This window comes from Bombyx mori, chromosome 16 (assembly GCF_030269925.1).
Source record: "Bombyx mori chromosome 16, ASM3026992v2".
Lineage (NCBI taxonomy): Eukaryota > Metazoa > Arthropoda > Insecta > Lepidoptera > Bombycidae > Bombyx > Bombyx mori.
In genome coordinates this window covers 12,370,862-12,389,883 of record NC_085122.1, presented here as the reverse complement: position 1 = coordinate 12,389,883, position 19,022 = coordinate 12,370,862, and the positions used below count along the sequence as shown (strand labels likewise).

The 19,022-nt window shown below is 33.6% G+C and overlaps 3 protein-coding genes across 4 annotated transcripts in view; 1 reads left to right on the top strand and 2 right to left on the bottom strand.

The window, feature by feature from the left end:
• Gr9 (gustatory receptor 9) overlaps positions 1-3,281 on the bottom strand; it is a 22,997-nt gene extending 19,716 nt beyond the window's left edge. The window contains exon 1 of the mRNA XM_062672833.1: positions 2,895-3,281. Within this exon, the coding sequence (XP_062528817.1) occupies positions 2,895-3,039 (145 nt within the window). The 5' untranslated portion in view covers positions 3,040-3,281. The remainder of the gene's footprint in view (positions 1-2,894) is intronic.
• LOC778496 (candidate olfactory receptor) overlaps positions 1-17,895 on the top strand; it is a 20,532-nt gene extending 2,637 nt beyond the window's left edge. The window contains exons 2-10 of one of the 2 annotated variants that reach the window (XM_062672859.1): positions 12,046-12,218; positions 12,675-12,868; positions 13,288-13,435; positions 14,004-14,159; positions 14,876-14,998; positions 16,006-16,188; positions 16,481-16,605; positions 17,037-17,198; positions 17,809-17,895. In XM_062672859.1, coding sequence (XP_062528843.1) covers positions 12,071-12,218; positions 12,675-12,868; positions 13,288-13,435; positions 14,004-14,159; positions 14,876-14,998; positions 16,006-16,188; positions 16,481-16,605; positions 17,037-17,198; positions 17,809-17,874 — 1,305 coding nt within the window. In that variant the 5' untranslated portion in view covers positions 12,046-12,070 and the 3' untranslated portion in view covers positions 17,875-17,895. 2 annotated transcript variants of the gene reach the window in all.
• Positions 17,782-19,022, bottom strand: LOC101743345 (uncharacterized). Its single transcript, XM_004922681.5, has 2 exons — positions 18,897-19,022; positions 17,782-18,520 (listed from the first exon to the last, which is right to left on the bottom strand). Exons 1-2 carry the CDS (start codon positions 18,958-18,960, stop codon positions 17,877-17,879), a joined length of 708 nt encoding a protein of 235 aa, XP_004922738.1. The 5' UTR covers positions 18,961-19,022; the 3' UTR covers positions 17,782-17,876.

Genomic DNA, 19,022 nt, shown 5'->3' with positions numbered 1-19,022 from the left:
AACATCGAACATTTGACAAGGGTATTAATCAATCGCGTCTGTTATTTTAACCATTGCTGTTTGTTATTTTGATTAAGCGTCTAAACTCAAAGCGGTATTAAATCAACGATAGACAATAAATACATTACAAAATAAATAATAGTTTAAAAAAACTAACAAAATACACTTTTATAGAAAATCCAACTAAAAAATAGAAATGAAATTTTAATAATTTTTGAATTAAAAATAGTGTAAGAAAAAATGATTTTATTGTAAAAAAGCGTGGTGTGCTTTTCAGGGTATTATCAAAATAGCCCTTCTACTCATATCTGTTCATAAAACATTTATAACTACTGATACCATGCACCCCACGCTTTTTTTTTACAATAACAAAAATACCACGGGATCTATATTCGATTACCTGTTGGAATTATTATCTTAGCGAAAGTAATTAGATATTCACGGACTGAATTTGTATTTGTCTCGTGCGTGTCTCTTGAGGGCTTAAAATATACTTAAAAAGTATATATGAGTGATAATGAATTTGTTTAATTATATTTACGAATCGCGAAAATATTGTATTCAATTTAAATTCAATTTTTAATTTTATTTTTAATTACATTATTATGCCATAAAAGAGGCTTGGTTTTTCGAAAAGTAAGTTGCACACTTAGGGTATTTGATTTAATTTCAAACTAAGAGGGTCCTAATGTTTAACCGATTTCCCAAATAAACCAGATTTTTCTACTTCCTTAAATCATCATCATCATCATCATTATCCTGCCCTTCTCCCAGTCACCTGGGGTCGGCGCAACATGTTTTCTCCTTCCATACTCTTCTATCATATACCATTTCTTCGCTCACTTCCCTCCTACCCATATCGTCTTTCACACAATCCATCCATTTCTTCTTAGGTCTACCTCTTCCTCTATATCCTTCCACATTCATTGTTAACACTCTCTTAACAACCTCATTTTCATTTCGTCTCATCACATGTCCATACCATCCCAAACGTGCACTCCTCAGATTCACAGGTCACAGGTGCCACTTTCAGATTTACAATTTCTACTTCCTTAAATATTAATCGAAAAAAGTTCACAAACAAGGTATGAAAAAAAAGTATGTTAGGCATGTCGTATAATAAAAAATATATCTATTTAAGTTATGTATCGGAGAATGGGATGTTTGTTATAATACATTTGAATACAATTTCGACTTCAACCTCATGTCTCAAGCTGGGCGGTGACGTTTACGTTTTTTGGTGTCATGAACTTCGCTTCCACTTAAAAGCCCACTGAGCTTCTCGCCGGAGCTTCTCAGTGGGTCGCGATTCTGATCCCGTGGCAGATTCTACGAAGCACTGATCTTGCTAGGGCCAGTGTAAGCAAATTCTCTCAAGTTGAGCCCGTGAGCTTACTTACCCGTCTGGACGTAGCTGCCATAGCCTAGCCATGTAGAAAAAAAAACATTTAAAAATTTAATAATATTCTTCGATTTCCGCCAATAGTAGGCATAATTATAACTATTTTGATGGTGTAAAGTCGCGTTTTCATCATTTCCGGCATTTCGAATACTTTATAGCTTTCGTGATCGCGAACAAGTGACACAATAAAATGATAACAAAATGATAATAATATAATGACAATAAATATATAATAACGCGAGATTACATCGTAAAAGTAGGTTTAATTAAAACTAAATATTTTTAGTATTCACGTAAAGCATTTTAAACATAAACTTAAATTTAAAACAATTCTGTACTCATAGATTAAAAAAAATACAAGTCAAACTTACAAATCAAAGTTTAATACAAATTGTTGATCATTTACAGTAACAAATTAAGTTGTATAACAATTTAATAAAATAATAAAAATAATATAAATGTGGTGTCGTGGGACACCAGGTAGGAACGAAGTTCCTTCGGCTAATGTAGAATCGACACAATTTGCAAAAAAAAAAATCGTGCTCAATTTTATGTTGGTTTTCTTGATTTTTCTCTTAAATTTTGCTGATTAGTTTTTATTTAAGTACAGGAAAGTATTTAGGAAATTCAGTATTTTAGGAAATAATAAATTACGTAAAATAAAAATAAAATCGTAATTCAAATTATCAATTAAAATAACAAAATATGTCTCTTTATTTTTGTTTGACAACATAAAATTACATAGAAATAGAAATAATTACAAAATAGAGAGAGAAGGGATGAGAGAACGAAAAGAAAGAGGGAGAAAGAGAAAGGTATTATACACTACTCGCTTGTGTATACGACTGTCGCGCCTGCGCACGTCTCATTTAACGGTTTTATTCCACGCACTTTTTTCCACGGATTTTTTCTTACGGTTTTACTATCACATTTTTTTCAGTTCGGTCGCGCAGCAAAATCCCTATCCCCTCCAAGCCTGCCGTAAGGAACTTCGTTCCAAAAATAAGAACTTAACTTTAGAACATAATAATACCCTTTTTATACCAAGATGTGTACTCATTTATTTATATTAATACGTGAAGCAAAAACTCCGTACCAATTTTTACGAAAATTGTGCGGACGGAGAAGTATGAATCTTCCCACACTTATAGTTTATATAGAGAAGGAGTGCAGAATTCTAATTTTTTTTTAAATTATGCATATAAAATACATGAAATGAACAAAAAAAAATACACACACTACCATATATTTAACTGTATGTCAAGTTATTTTTTTTTTGTTTATTGTTTAAGTCCATGGTCTAATTGAGAATAGATTAAATATTGTTTGTCTTTATTCTTTATTTTTCTATATTGTAGCCTTGGCGAAATCTGTGATTATAGAATCATAATCTTTGCAATAGAAACATAATAATATTGAAACTTATAATTTAAATTAATTATGGCCGAATTTCGGCCACCAGATGACCACTGATTTAACTAATTAAACTTACCCATTAAAGAAAGGTAACAATTGAATAAAATATTACTAGGATTACAGCACTCGCGTGAAGTTAGTTGGGCGGGCGGCTCACGTACTGATATCACCGGCGACAATATTGTTTTCTGGACGCGTCCACTGAATGGGTCATATTTCATTCGGCATTCTAAGCATTGCGTGTATTGACATTCTCTACCTATTTAACAAAAGCTAGATACGTGTTAAGAAACACCTTTATTATTTAAAACTGTTTCACTTTTTAAAAAGGTTTTTTCTTCAGCGTCATTCAGTGAAGTCTGTCTGTCATTCAGTAGTAAAAAGAGAGTTGAGTTCTCTATAGTTTATTAATATTGTTATTGTTTAATTTTTAATATTAATTTTAAAGGAGATTTTAAAAGAGGCTTTAGAAAGAAAGAAAGAAAGAAAATCTTTATTCGCCAGAAATATAGTTTATAAGATATAGGACATAGCTTCATATATTTCGCCTGTTTAGGCATGCGAAAATTTAATTTATTTTTATATTAATTATAACACAAAATTTACTAAATCTATCTATTTTTACATTCTATCACTTCTTATTCTAATATTTTATTATGTACAACACTTATCATTTAAAAATTCTTGCACACTATAATAAGCCTTATCTATCAGCCATAAATATAATTTTCTTTTAAATTGAGTTAGTGGAAGATCTCTTATGCTGTTTGGTATCTTATTAAATATTCTGATAGTCATAGGATAACAGTTTGTATGGTAGTAACGAGTATTTATACTTGGTAACATTAGTTTAGTAGGGTATCTTGTATTAAATTGACAGTACTCGCCACACGATTTATATAATTGTGGGTGCTTTTTAACAAACAAACAACATTCTTGTATATATATGGATGGTACAGTTAAAATATTATGTTTTTGGAAGAATGGTTTACAAGAAGTCAGAGGATGAATATTGCACATGGCACGAACACATTGCTTTTGTGCAATGAACACTCTATTTATGTGACTAGAATTTCCCCAGAGGGGTATACAGTATCTGATATTTGAGGCGACATATCCATGATAGGCCTGTAATGCAGTTTTTAAATTACATATTTTTGTAAGTCGCCAAAGTGCATATGAGAATCGATTAATTTTACTACAAGTAATATCTATGTGAAGATTCCAGCTACATTGATTATCCACATTTAATCCTAAAAATGTTATGCTATTACATTCATTTAGTGTGTTATTATTATAAGTTATATTTAAGTTATTAATAAATTTGTGTCTATTATAGAATTGTATATATCTCGTTTTGTCTAAATTAGCTTTTAAGTTATTCTTATTCATCCAATCTATGACCTTACTAACAGTAGCATTTATCTCATCATTTAAATCTAGTGTGGCATCTTTGGTGATTACAACGGCTATATCATCAGCAAATAAGCTGCATGGGTAATGTATGTGTTCTGGGAGATCATTTATATAAATGATAAAGAGTAGCGGTCCTAAAATGCTCCCTTGTGGGACACCTACTTTATTATACGCTAATGAAGATTTAAAAGCCACTTCTTCATTGTTATTATCAATATCCCTAATTTCAACATATTGTTGTCTGTTGCTTAGATAACTACTAAGCCATTTTTCAGCTATCCCTCTAATGCCATAATTATTACACTTCCGTAGAAGAATGTTATGGTCAACAAAGTCAAAGGCTTTGGTCATGTCAAAGAAAACTCCAACCGTGGGTATTTTTCTGTCTACATTTTCAGTAATTTTACTAATGAGTTTAAAAGCTGCTAGTGTAGTAGATTTGCCTTTTTGAAAACCGTGTTGTTCAGATTTTATAACTTCAGATTTATTAAGAAAAGTTGTGAGTCTAGAATGCATGATTTTTTCGAATATTTTTGCAAGTATAGGTATTAAAGTAATCGGTCGGTAGTTATTGATGCATTCCTTATGTCCTTTTTTGTATATAGGTTTCACTATTGAGATTTTCAATTTATCAGGAAATGTACCTTCAGTTAATGAAAGATTGATAATATGACAGAGTACAGGTGTAATGGCTATTGCACATTGTTTTAGTATAAAGGTGGGCAGTTCATCATAACCTGTTGAGTTAGTATTATTGAGAGAATGAATTGTTTTATAAATTTCCTCACATGTAGCTGGCATTAAAAATATACTTGAGCTAGATATATTTATGTTTTGTGTATTTATTGCTTGTATATTATTATAGTTTTTGTTTTCATCATTTGTTATTTCAATGTAATAATTGTTAAATATGCTAGCTATCTCTGTAGTGTCAGTGATTACTCTGCCATTATGTAAAATTTGTTTAATATTGCTTTTGTTATTTGAATTAATTTTGTTGTCATTTTGCTTTATAATATTCCACGATGTCCGACATATATTACTAGATTTATTTATATGATGTTCGTTTCTAATTTTTTGAGCTGTAATTATGCATGATTTTAATATTTTATTGTATTTTTTATATTTAATTTTTGAACTAGTAGTTTTATTCTTTATATATGAATATCTGAGTTTCCTTTTACTTACGCATGATTTTTTTATACCTGTAGTAATCCATAGCGTTTTTTGGCTTTTATTGTTATCAATTTTAATTTTTCTGAAAGGAAAGCATAAGTTATAGAGTAGAACAATATGATCATGAAATGAATTAAATGCTGCATTTAAATCAGTCATCTCACATTCCTCTGTCCAGGACAAGGAAGCTACGTATTCTATAAATTTATTAATATTATATTCATCAAAGTCCCGTTTTCTAATGTAATATATCTTTTGTGGTTTTTTTACATATTTCACAGGAATACAGACTGTTTGTCCAGTTTCATGGTCTGATAATCCCAGGGAATGTATTTTGCCTTCTGCTTCACTAACATTGCTTATTATTTGATCTAAGCACGCATTTTGTCGGGTAGGTTCGTTAATGTGAATATTAAATCTGTGATTTTGTGTTATTCTTTTATATTCATTTAATACATTGGAGCTTTTTAATAAATTTATATTAAAATCACCACAGACAATAATTTTCTTATTTGTTTTATTACGAATTGTGCTTAATACAATTTCGATTTTATCTAAAAATATTTGTACTCTTGAATTTGGTGTTCTATAGATGCATATAATTATACATTTGTATTCCGGAATCTCTATACCACAGCATTCAAAGGAAAACTCTAATGCTAAGTCTCTTAACCACAAGATAGGTTTAGAGCTTATGTAATCTTTACATAGTATTGCTACTCCACCCCTTCTTTGTTTACTCCTTGAATAAAAGTTAGCTATATTATATCCTCTTAATACCAGTTTAGATTCTTCCCCTACTTTGAGGAATGTTTCGCTGAAGCATAGTATATCTATATCAGTATTCTGACTATAAAGCTCATCTAAAGTAATTTTAAGTAAATCTATTTTTCCTAATATCCCAGCTATGTTTTGATGCAATAGTGTTAGTTTACAATCTATATTACGTTCTTTATTATTTACGAAAAAATAAATTATTATTTGTTGGTAATGCTTGTATACTCGTACAATTAGGGGTTTGTATATTTATTTTTTTAAAGTAGTCCAGTATAGTTCTTTGAGTATATCTTGAATTATTTTTAGTTAAATTACCTAAAGTATCATTTTTTATTTCAATTGTGTGTAACGTACTATTTTTATTGTTTTTCAATGACAAGTATTTCGTATCATAATCTATACTATCTATAATGTAGTTTATTTTTTGGCATATTATATACTTATTTTTATTATAACTAGAACCAAAGTAATCTATAAAATAACAATTTGGAAAGTTATTACATACTAATTTTACATTGTTATTAAGCATGCTCACATTTAAAGATTTATTATAATTTATTCTTAAAACTATCACAGTTACCTCGTAGAGTCTTTTCAAAGTAGCTGATAACTCTATTAACAATTTGAAAGGGTTTGTATCATTCTCTCCAACACCAATGACAAGCTTGTCATCCTTATTTAAGTTCAAATTTTCACAACATTTGAAGACTTCTTCAGACGAAGCAAACGGTTTAGTCACAGCCGTGATGCGGTATTTTTCATAGTTCGTATATAATCTAGTTTTAAGTAGTTTAGCCGCTAGTCCAACGCACTGTTGTGTTCCAAATATGAGTAATCTCCTACTACCACTTGGTTTCAGAGTTGGTTTGTTCCTGTCAATGTGGGAGGATTCTAATAATTCATCATCACATTGACTGAGGCTAAGGTTTACTTTTGTATCTTTAGGTACCAGGGGAGAAGACTTAGGCGTTTGAAATTCTAGGTCCAGATCTAATTTTCTAGCTTCTATGTTTGGTTTCATGGCTCTTATTTCTGTTTTATTATTATTATTTTTCTTCTTTGGACTGGATACCGTAGTTCCATTTATTTGCTTATTAAGTTGCTTATTGATATGTATTTGTTCATCTAATTTTTGTTTCAATACTGTATTTTCACTACGAGTAGTCTGTAATTGTTTCTTCAGATTCTCAATGGATAGTTGCAATGATGTTATTACTTCTTGATGACTAGTCATTGTATGAGTAGATAGGTCGATCATACTCCTTGCATTTATACTGGAAGGTGCGTCTTCTAGCGAGTCAGTTGACTCCATGGACAGTGATCCAGTCATCATGAATCGTCTCCGGTCTCTTATAGTTACATTACTGTTATCCTCCATTGTTGAAAGTACATATGTCATTGACCTCTAGTATTCGTAAATATTTCTAATAAATTATTTTGAGTATTTATTTCAGCGTCCGCGCCCTCTGTTTGTTATAATGGCCAGAAATAACTTATTCGAATTTAAATTATTTAAATAAATAACAAAAAGTGTCACACCCGACTACCGGGATTTGATCTCAGAACTTGTTGGATAGGGCTAACGTGTTAACCCACTGGGCTAATACCACATTACTAATTCTTGCTAAATTGTTGATCATATCCAATTGTTAATGACAGTTGAAAAAGTGGCTTCAGTTTTTAAATTTGAATGTAATCAACAGATGCTGTTTGTTAAGTTTGACACTTAATCTCTTTGTTTATAGTTTATGCACAATGAATTATGTATTTTGTTCACTAATGTAGATGAATCAAGTTTTAAATATATGTTTTTTGTAGATATTAATCACTATTTGTTTATAACTCACTTGTTTTACTATGAGTTGCAACGAAAATAGTTTATCACTGTTTTTATTATTATCACATATATTTTTCTTCCACCAACACTAAATGTTGATTATCAGGCATATACTCATAATATTATCACATTTACTCACTCAAAATGTTACTTTTACTATTTTTAAAAGACGATAAATACGGAGCTAATCTTTACTCGACGGCCGACGACCGCAATGTTAATAAAAATCTTAATAATAGTGTAATAAAAATCTTATCTATGTAGTCCATAAAGTGTCGGCAGTATCGAAACTTGATAAATTGCTAAATATTGTTTAAATATTGTTTTCTTATTATATAACAGAAAACGCAATTGTTTTATTGCTTATTAATTCCAAAGTACTCCATATCATTATATACTTAATTTCAATTCCAAATACTTTAAAAGTCTAAGGTTTCTATAAGTTTGAATTTCCTAAATATCAAGACAGCCCTGTCTGTAACCTCAATTTCTTATCGGAAATTAGATGCAGTAATTTCCATAGGTAAAACATTTTTATCATGTTACACGTGAGCCTTGTGTGAGCATTTTTTATGCGTTGGTACACTTTTCACATTGGTGACAGTTCGCTTAAACGAATCAACATGAGAACATATTTCGTGATATTTCTTTGCATTTTCCCTACATGTTACTTCGAAAAGCTTCCGAAAGACAATGAGCTTAACGATTTGAGACATTATCTAATACATCAAATTAAAAGCGTTGCAATTAACAATCTTATAAGCTCAAGTGAAAGTTTAAGATCGATTTTGCTTTTGGAACGTACCGAAAATGAGATCGTCCTTACCAGGAAATCAGAAGCACCTAAGAGCTCTAAGGATAGCTTAATCGCTTTAACGGAGGCCAGAGAAACGACTGTTGGTATTAAAAATAACAAAGTGAATGAAAACAAGTTTACGTTCTACGCCAATGACATGACCGACAAAATCCAGACATCTACTAGGCTTACAGAACAGATAAGGAGCTCGCCACCGTATTTTGCCACAGCCGAGAGCATTGACGACATATCACATAAATTGAAAGATCCTACCAGGGATATAGACGAAGCGAGAAGCTCTTTCCCGATGAATCGTTTTTTAATTACGAACCGCAGCCAAAATGGAGTTCCAACTATTGCGAAACGCCAAACGGATAATTTTGCCGGAGATACAGAGATGGTGGTAGGCACGTTCCAGGCCATTATGAGGCCTGCAACGTTACCTGCAATACCAAATGTACCAGGAACAAATAAAAAACAGGAGGTGGACTAGCTTAAAAAATGTAGTAACAATAAAAGTTGATTTACAATAAATAAAAATTCGAAGCTCTTATTTACCACTTTACAAACTTCTGTACTCTGCCGTAATCAATATTCAAACATAAAAAAATACAATTAAGCTACTTTTGCTTTACAGTCTCCGACTTTTAATTTTCATTTTACGATTTTCGACGTTCCGAATACTTTACATATTTAAATTTTTATAGCGATAAGTTTTTATTTGAAAAAAAAAACCTGAATTTGACGATGGAATCTCGTCAAAAAGCGCCTTGAAAATTTAAATTTTCGAGATTACTGACGTACATTTTTATGCTTATTTAATGGGTTTTTTTTTAATATTTCGCTCGCCATTCCGCGGCCCTAGTGTGCTAATGGGAAAGGCGCCCTCTGTGTAAGGTACCGACTTTTACGATAAACCAATAAGAGCGCGTAATAAAAAGAGCAAAATTAATAAAATTGCGTAAACACTACAAGTAACCGCATGTTCCATGGGGAGTGCTCTGAGGAGTTGTTCGAGATGATCCCCTCATCTCCTTTTTATCATCGCACTCCCGCCATCGGAACAAAGTTCATCCATATTATCTGGAACCGCTGCGTTCATCGACAGTGCGTTTCCAGAGGTATTTTTTGCCACGCACCATCCGGCTATGGAATGAGCTCCCCTCCACGGTGTTTCCCGAGCGCTATGACATGTCCTTCTTTAAAAGAAGCTTGTGGAGATTATTAAGCGGTAACCAGCGGCCTGTTTCTGTCACGAAGCAGTGATCCTTCGAGACGGGTACGACCTCTTCAAGCTGGATCGAATATGAACCTCATGCGTCAAGATGATCAGCGCCATTCACGCTGCAATGCCTCTGGGTTCCACTAACCACTTAATACCAGGTGTACTAGTCTGTCGATCCTGAGCAATAAAAGGTAAAGATTATTTTCCTGCTGATACAGATCATAGTCCAAATAGTATGTAAAACCAGTGTTTCTTAACGTGGGGCCCACGTCCCACAACGGTTCAATTTGATAAATAAGGGGGCAATCGCAGTAAATAAATATAGAAAATCTGTATTCAAATTATTTTGAATTTGAATTTCAGTTTATTATTATATGTTTTGAAATATTACTTACTGTGTGTTCTGATAACTTTTTTATAAATACATTTTTAACATATATATTTTTTATGCTACACATTATTTATGGGGGACATAAAAAATTGAGAAATTTTACAGTGGGGCGTTTCACAAAAAAGGTTGGGAAACACTGAAACTGACAGTTCGACAACATTAAATATTTGAAGGAGACCGTATCGGTACGTTTTTTAATGTTGAGAACAACGCACACTTCTTCATAATCTGTACGGGGCAACACTTAGATTTTCAAAACACTACTAGTATGAGCGACCTCAATTAGTGTGTATACATGCCTCATTTGTGATTTTATTACAACTAGTTCGCAGAATGATCAAAATTCGACTAAAAACATTAAGGTTTCCAGATTTAAATCATTTTTTTTTGCTTAGGTGAGTAACGAGCTCACGACGTCCTACCTGGTGTTAAGTGGTTATCAGAGCCCATAGACATCTACTACGTAAATACCGCCACCCACCTTGAGACATAAGTTCTAAGGTCTCACTTTTAACAGTACAATGGCTGATAAGAGGTCTTGTGAGTCCGCACGGGTAGGTACCACCTCCCTGCCATTTCTGCCGTGAAGCAGTAATCCGTTTCGGTTTGAAGGGTGGGGCAGCCGTTGTCACTACACTGAGATCTCAGAACTCATATCTCAAGATGGGTGGTGGCATTTACCTTGTAGACGTCTATGGCTCCGCTAACCGCTAAACCGTACTGTGAGCTCGTCCACACATCTAAGCAGTATAGAAATTTTAAAAGAAACTCTACAGAGCCCTATTTAAATGTATTGTACCTACAAAGTTTGTGTTAGAAAAACACCTCCGAAAACCAAGTAATATTTGAAAGTAATCAATCACAAATACCGAGCTGTTTGCGTAAGAAAACAAACAGTAATCGAAGATTTTAGATAACATTTCGTTGGACATAGTGTGTGGAGTTCCAAATGATAAGTTAGTTTAGCTTGAAGTAACATCTCAACTGGTTTATTGACTGGAACTAAATACGATCGAACCTGTCTTTCTCTGGCTACGACAATTTGTGTTTAAAATATGTAAGTAATAATTATAAAGCACGAGGCTTGAAGAAAACTCAATACCGGACCCAAGATTGTCTCGTAAACGGATAAAGAAATCTGAAGCGATTGAGCGATGTCCAATATTTGCTTTTCATTGCGGGCTAAAAAAAATCCCGACCACAATTTATTTTGTTACTTTGTCAAGAGTCTATTCGGGTCTATTGTGGTAAATGACTTAATCCTGGCTACATCTACTGTAATAATTACGAGTGTGGCCAAAGTCAAGTGACAGTTTACGGATAAGAGAGTGATATATACTACCTCGACCAAGAGACCGTTTCCGGAAATCTTTTTTGCCACGTACCATCCGGCTTTGGAATGAGCTCCCCTCCACGGTATTTCCCGAGCGCTATGACATGTCCTTCTTCAAACGAGGCTTGTGGAAATTACTTAACGCTAAGCAGCGGCTTGACTCTGCCCCTGGCATTGCTGAAGTCCATGGGCGATGGTAACCACTCACCATCAAGTGGGCCGTATGCTCTTCGTACGCCTAATAGGGCAATAACGAAAAAAAATATTATTTATTAGGTCAATTAAACCCCGTCTACAGTGCATGGTCCCGCCGTCTTTGGCCCTTGCACTGCGTGTTTCAAGATTGGCCGGAATCGCACCCTTGAAATTCGTCGCTAAACAGAGTAACATTATGATACGTCTGTCCACCAGCTTATGTGTATACAGCTATTTACTTGTTACCGCTCTGAGTAAGTATGCTTTTACAATAAACTTATTATTGTAAGTTGGATTAAAAATGAGAACACTATACAGCACCTTAAACACTATACAGCGCCATCTGTGATTATTTTTCTGTACTAAACACGTTCAGTGGTGAAATTTCTAAATATAAAACATTATTTGTTCGACCGTGTAATCAAATACAAAGCCTTGAATAAAATAATAATAAACTTAGGTTTGAGAGGAAAAATTGGATCGCAATGTTTCAAAGTTGCCTCATAGATGGCGCTTAAATGAAAAGTATCAGAACTTTTACTTAAAAATATAACTACTGCTTGATTTTCAAAATCACAACTCATATATTAAAATTGTTTATTAAAGATGTCTTTTTTGTGTATTAGCTACATAAATGGATACGGGCTGTATTTCTAGTGTATGTACGTAGGGGTTTTTTAATGTAAATAAAACATTACTCTATTTTCCAGACGTGTGTACCCTCATAGCTGTTATGATAGACTTTTCCGTGCCCGTAAAACTATCAATTCGGATGCAAACAGAAACCAAGAGGTTTGTGTGGATAGCAGACGTCGTTATTGTGGGTATGCTTAGCGGCGTTGGGGTGTACACGGCGCCCATTCAGATGAGGAGACTGATCGCTTACCTTCACAGAATACATAAGGTTATATACGGAAAAACTATATACTTCTTTATTTATTCAATTATGAACTCAACAATTACGCTGGGGATAAGCAGAAAAATTATTGAAGTGAAACTTCTTTAGGCGCGTTGAGAGTAAAATTTAACTAGCGACAGATTCGTTACGGCAAGAGAGAAAAGATACAATTTAGGACGACCGAGAGTGAGACAATAGACAGAGCGTCTCGCAAACCAATCAACCGTGGAGAGAGGGAAAGGACAAAGCGAGCTAGATAGTTTCTCTTATACACAGCATTCCCTATTACAAGAACAATCTGATTTAGGGATGAAAAATGAAGAAAACCACAAAAGAAGTTTCACTTCTTTAACGGGCATCAAGTTGCAGGCTGACTTTTCAATTGTTTCTTTCATACTTATATAATACATATATTTTACTTTCAGATAAATTCAGATTTACAAACATACAGCTCATCACTTACGGACAAGATGCTGCATAGACTGACTATTGGAATGTTATTAATTACCTCTGTAATTATAGTGACCGATTTCACGTTCGTCATGTACCTTGCTGATTTAAACCACAGGCAACGTAAGAATGAGAAACTTTAATGAGTCAAGCCTTTTGCTAGATTATTTTTTTTAAGTCACAATTGACTTTTGGCTAGGCTATTGTACTTTTGTCGAGTTTGTATCTTAAGGATGTTGTATTATTCAATACATACGAATACACGTTCTGTTATATGAAACATGGAGCAGAATTAGATGAAGGCTATTTATTTGAAATCTTAATACATTGGGATGAAACTAGATAAGATAGAATGTATTGTAAAGATATCGTAGTAAAATGTTGGGAATTTACTATAACTTCAGCGGGCTATTTGGAACAGCCCAAGACGCCACGTCCAGCGAATTATTTCATTCCTCCTAGACTCGTACTAATTTCTGCTAAGAGATCTAAGAGATCACTATTATACAATTTAAAACTGACGAAGCATGTTGCGGATAATAACATGTACTTTTAGGTTAGGAATATTGTGTTCTTTTTTTATAATAAATTTATTTTTTTAGTTCCATTTAAAACTTGAAGAAATAATAAACTTCTAAGCACATACTCAAGAAAAAACCTCTTTTTTTTAATTCTTATATTCAATCCGCAGTGCTAATAGCCATAATGTACTGGTGCTACTACTGCAGCTACTTCATAGCGCATCTCTTGGAGATGCAATTCGTACTGATCGCGGCACTGGCACTCTCTTCCTTGAAGTTGGTTAACAACGGACTTAGGACAATGCTACACCAAAGCGGGATAGAGTGTTAGTTCTTACGCTTTCTGTTTTCCTGGTAGTTTTTCCGCTTTTTTTAATTGCACTCGGTGAATATTTTTCTTTATTTTTTTTTATTGCTTAGATGTGTGGACAAGCTCACAGCCCACCTGGTGTTAAGTGGTTACTGGAGCCCACAGACATCTACAACATGAATGCGCCACCCACCTTGAGATATAAGTTTTAAGGTCTCGTATAGTTACAACGGCTACCCCACCCTTCAAACCGAAACGCATTACTGCTTCACGGCAGAAATAGGCGGGGCGGTGGTACCTACGAGTGTTTCAACTCCATACAAATTTGAGTTAATTTTTACGCTGTTTAGGACGTTAAAAAATTCTCAATAAGCACAATGAACAATAGTATAGTCGATACCGACACTACTTCTTTATTCGCTTACTTAAAACCTTTTTAGTGCTAAAATCAGTGCTAAAATCCCAGTAAAATAATTTTAAACGGTTGTTCAAAAATGTTATTAACTTATTAAAAAGATTTACATGCGCGCGCTAAGACACGTCCGTACAGGTCGATACCTAAAACCTATAATCAAACTGCGCATTAATAGAATGTCGATCTATCGACGGCTCGCTCTCAAAGAGTCAATAAACACAACATTTGTTCAATCTAGTATTATTTTAAGCGTAATTATAGACAACCCTAATTTTTATTTTATGTTTAATGTAATGTAATGTACAGTGCTATTTCAGCTTTAACAGAAATTCCGAACTCCAATGAACAACACGCGGCGAATGCGGTTCTTCCACAACCACCAAAAAAATCTGTCAACAATTCTATTGACACACTCGCTTTCGTCGTGACAAAACGTTCAGGTAAAAAGTTCATTAAAAATTCGCAAATTATTATAAATAATGCATTAATAATATTACAGCAAATTATTTTGAACTTATTTTGTTAATGATACCTAGTAGTTAAATAATCTTAATATTATTAGTAATATGATTTCTTATTATAATCTAAATACCACTCGGAAAACCGAGTCGAAACAAATATTAGATGTTTTTTATTGCCTAGATGGGTAGACGAGCTCACGACCCATTTGGCGTTAAGTGGTTACTGGAGCCCATAGACATTTACAACGTAAATGCGCCACCCACCTTGAAATATAAGTGCTAAGGTCTCAAATATAGTTACAACGGCTACCCCATCCTTCAAACCGTAAGACATTAAGACTTTTTGGAAATGTTTAGTGCTTAAAAGCGCAAGGAGTGCGTCTAGACCGGTGTTTCCCAACGTGAGGCCCACGCCCCATAAGGGGGCAATTTGATCATTAGGGGACCAATCGCACTAAATTAATAAAGAAAATCTGCATTAAAATTAATTTGAATTTAAATTTTTTATTATATGTTTGAAATATTACTGTATTTTGATAATAATTTCATAGTGATTTCTTCATAAAACCTATCATTTATGTTTCTTATGTGAACAAATCAAGTTTTTTAATGTTAAAAAATTATGTATGGGGGACATAAAAATTTTAGAAATGTTACAGTGGGGCGTGGCACAAAAAAAGGTTGGGAAATACATTATAAAATAATTAATCAATATTTTAAGAAAGCGCGATGGTTCACTGACAATAGCTCGTCCAAAGATACAGATGAAAATTCAAATCAAGTGTCAATTCTCAAGGGAATCTGGCATATGCCTACTAAACTCTCTAACAAAATATAACCGATTCAATTGAAATTTCGACTTCATATCTCGAGACGGGTGGCGTTCGTTCACCTTGTGATTTTTATGATCTCTGCCAAACATCAGATAAGCAAAGAGGTCATCTACCGAACTAGTCCAAAATTCAGTTGATTCCTCTTCTTTTCAGTACGTTTTCCCACTGCCGGATGGACGGATCAGAGAACCATACGGCGTCTCGCTCTTTCATACGGCTCAATCTGCGAGGTGGTGAGACAGATCGACAACAATAACGGAATCATAGTATTATTGTTACTGGCCTCGTTCTTACTGCATTTGGTCGTGACTCCGTACTACCTCATAATTTCTTTCGGTGTGTTCTTCAAGTTTATAATAGCCTGGTACTTTTTTGGAGCGTTGAAAATTCTTTTTCGAATAAATAAATTAAAAACTAATTGACGGCTTTGACATAAGATATATTTATTTATTAAATAATTATAAATTTTGGGCCAAGGATCAAAAATACACGTAGAAGCTTTATATTTCGTTTTTAAGCTTAAGTATCCTTAAATCGTTTTTAAGTAGACTTTATTAACAACATAACATCGTCACTACACAAGGCGCTTGAGCTCACACCGATATTGGATTTGTTTTTATTCTTACAGTAACTGAATCTCCGCACACGGGCTTCGAAAAAGTTTTAAATCCCATTTTGCAAACGGTGTGGTGTTTATACCACACGTTTGGTCTCGTCATGATTATTGAGCCGTGTCACAGAACGCATGAAGAGGTAATACTTTCGTCATCTCGAAATAATACTATTAAATTATAGATTATCTTATTATTATTGACTTTTAGATCGATAATAAAATATAGAAAAAGTCGATAATAAAAGACCCAGACTGGTATACCAGACCTCACAGGATCACAAGCTAGATCAATCTGAAATGCCGGGGCATTCGTATCGAGTGATACAGGCTTTTTGATGCTCAAATGAACCCTACAGCTAGTATTGTTGTTTACAAAGAACCCGTATCTAATTCGTGTTTGTGAATAGATCCGAATAATGAACTGAACACCAATCATTTTGCGAATTTCTGCACCAAAACGGAACTAGCACCGACCAATATAATGTACCGTGTTTAATGTAAGAGTGAACTGAAATGGGCTTGAGAGATATTTATTTAAAACAAAAAAATGTTGGCTGTTTTTTAAATCTAGATGGAAACAACTCGCGAGCTGGTCAGTCGGGTGATGTGCAGCGCAGACCCCCGCGACCCTATCTCCGTAGAGCTGGAGATGTTCTTTCGGCAGTTGGTCCTGAATAAGGCCTCATATGCTCCACTGAAGGTCTGCACGCTCACAAGATCCCTAGTGGCAACGGTAATTTAACTTTTTTTTTTATTGTTTAGATGGGTGGACGAGCTCACAGCCCACCTGATGTTAAGTGGTTACTGGAGCCCATATACATCTAAAACGTAAATGCGCCACCCACCTTGAGATATAAGTTTTAAGGTCTCAAGCATAGTTACAACGGCTGCCCCACCCTTCAAACCGAAACGCATTACTGCTTCACGGCAGAAATAGGCAAGGCAATACCTACCCGTCCGGACTCACAAGAGGTCCTACCAGCAGTAATAACTTAACTAATAAATTAACTACTTTAATCTCATTGCATTTACGATTCATTTTATTACTAAGCTCTCTTATTGAACTCATGCAATGTGATGTATTCTTTTAAAACATTACGATTAACTTGACCTCCATGTACATACCTAAGTAACGGAATTTTACGCAATTTTAACCAATTCTTAAAAGTTCAATTTACTTGAATATTATCATGACAATACAACAATTTCAATACATTGATTTAAACTTGTATTTACTTTAACTAATAATTTATTCACGCATGTACGAGTATATAAAAACAGATACTATTTTTTCCATAAAAAATACTTCATAATACTAAGGATATTCGTTTTTATTGTTTTAGATCCTGGGCAGCATCACAACATACCTAATAGTGATAGTTCAGCTGGAAATTAAAAATATGCAATAAAATTACTCCTGTTGTTTATCATCTTTTGAATTATGTTCTTCTAGCATCTGCTCGACTGTTAGCATTTGTCGTTCCACTTCTTCTGGAGATAGGTAATGCAAATTAAACCCAAACATATTAATGTTATCGTTAAAAAAATCCTTGACTTGCGTATTGAGTTCTACAGACGTGTCGGTGACAGGGGTTAAGTTATCCCTCTTGCTAACGGTATTTAATTTTGCGCCATCAATATGTTTGTCTTCATTGTGTCCATCCAAATGCTTGATACTGTTTCCGTATTCGTGTCTGACAATGTCTGGTTCTCTTTCTTTAGCGAAATCATTAAGCGTTTTCCTTTTTCCATTAAAACTCCTGACAAGCTTCTTGGTGTTTCTGTTATTTGTATTCACATACATTGTATCTCTTTTCAATTCGTTTGTTTTAGGGATAATGTTTTGTTTTTTTAAATTTGCATCATTTTCATGAATTAGAGATTCTCGCACGTCCCTTTTGAGGTTTTGTTTATTCTTCACAAACACTGTCACATCGTTCCTCTCGAGTATCTCTGGTCTTGTTTCTAGCATTTCAAGCAGATATTCGAAAAGTGCCGGAATGTTTTTAAATATTTGTATGTATTCGATCTTTGAGTAAGTTTCCTCTTCGGTTGCTGAATATTAAACATAAGTTTAAACGTTTGGATCCAACCATACTTTTCTGGATATCGTTATATCCAAATACACATAAATATTTGATCTTCCTAGATATAAGCGTATATAGCTATGATATAAGTAGTTATGTGTTAAAAATATTTAGATCTGAGCTGATTTAACTAAATATATATTATTATGCTTATATCTAGGAAGATCAAATATTTGGATATGGACAAGTTTTTTTATTGGGTAGATGGAACCATATTTGTATGTTCAAAATGCAATTTCTACACTACTCTTCTTTCTTTATCAGTCGATGTCTGTGTATCTTAAGTGAGTAATAGACATAAGGTATATAAAATAGTTTTTAATATTGAGTACAAATTATTTTACCTGCATAGCAACTACCAAATATATAGACAGAGAGAGGCAAAATGATTCGTGTATCCACAATCATCTTCGACTAAGTCGCTCGCCAGTATGAAAGGTTGTGGCTGTATAAGGATATCTTCAGTCGTT

Excerpts from the sequence above, each read along its gene's own strand:
- LOC101743345 (XM_004922681.5), bottom strand. The coding sequence starts at position 18,960 with ATGATTGTGGATACACGAATCATTTTGCCTCTCTCTGTCTATATATTT. Across the intron at positions 18,521-18,896 it reads ATTTGGTAGTTGCTATGCAG|CAACCGAAGAGGAAACTTAC; the intron begins GTAAAATAATTT and ends TTTAATATTCAG.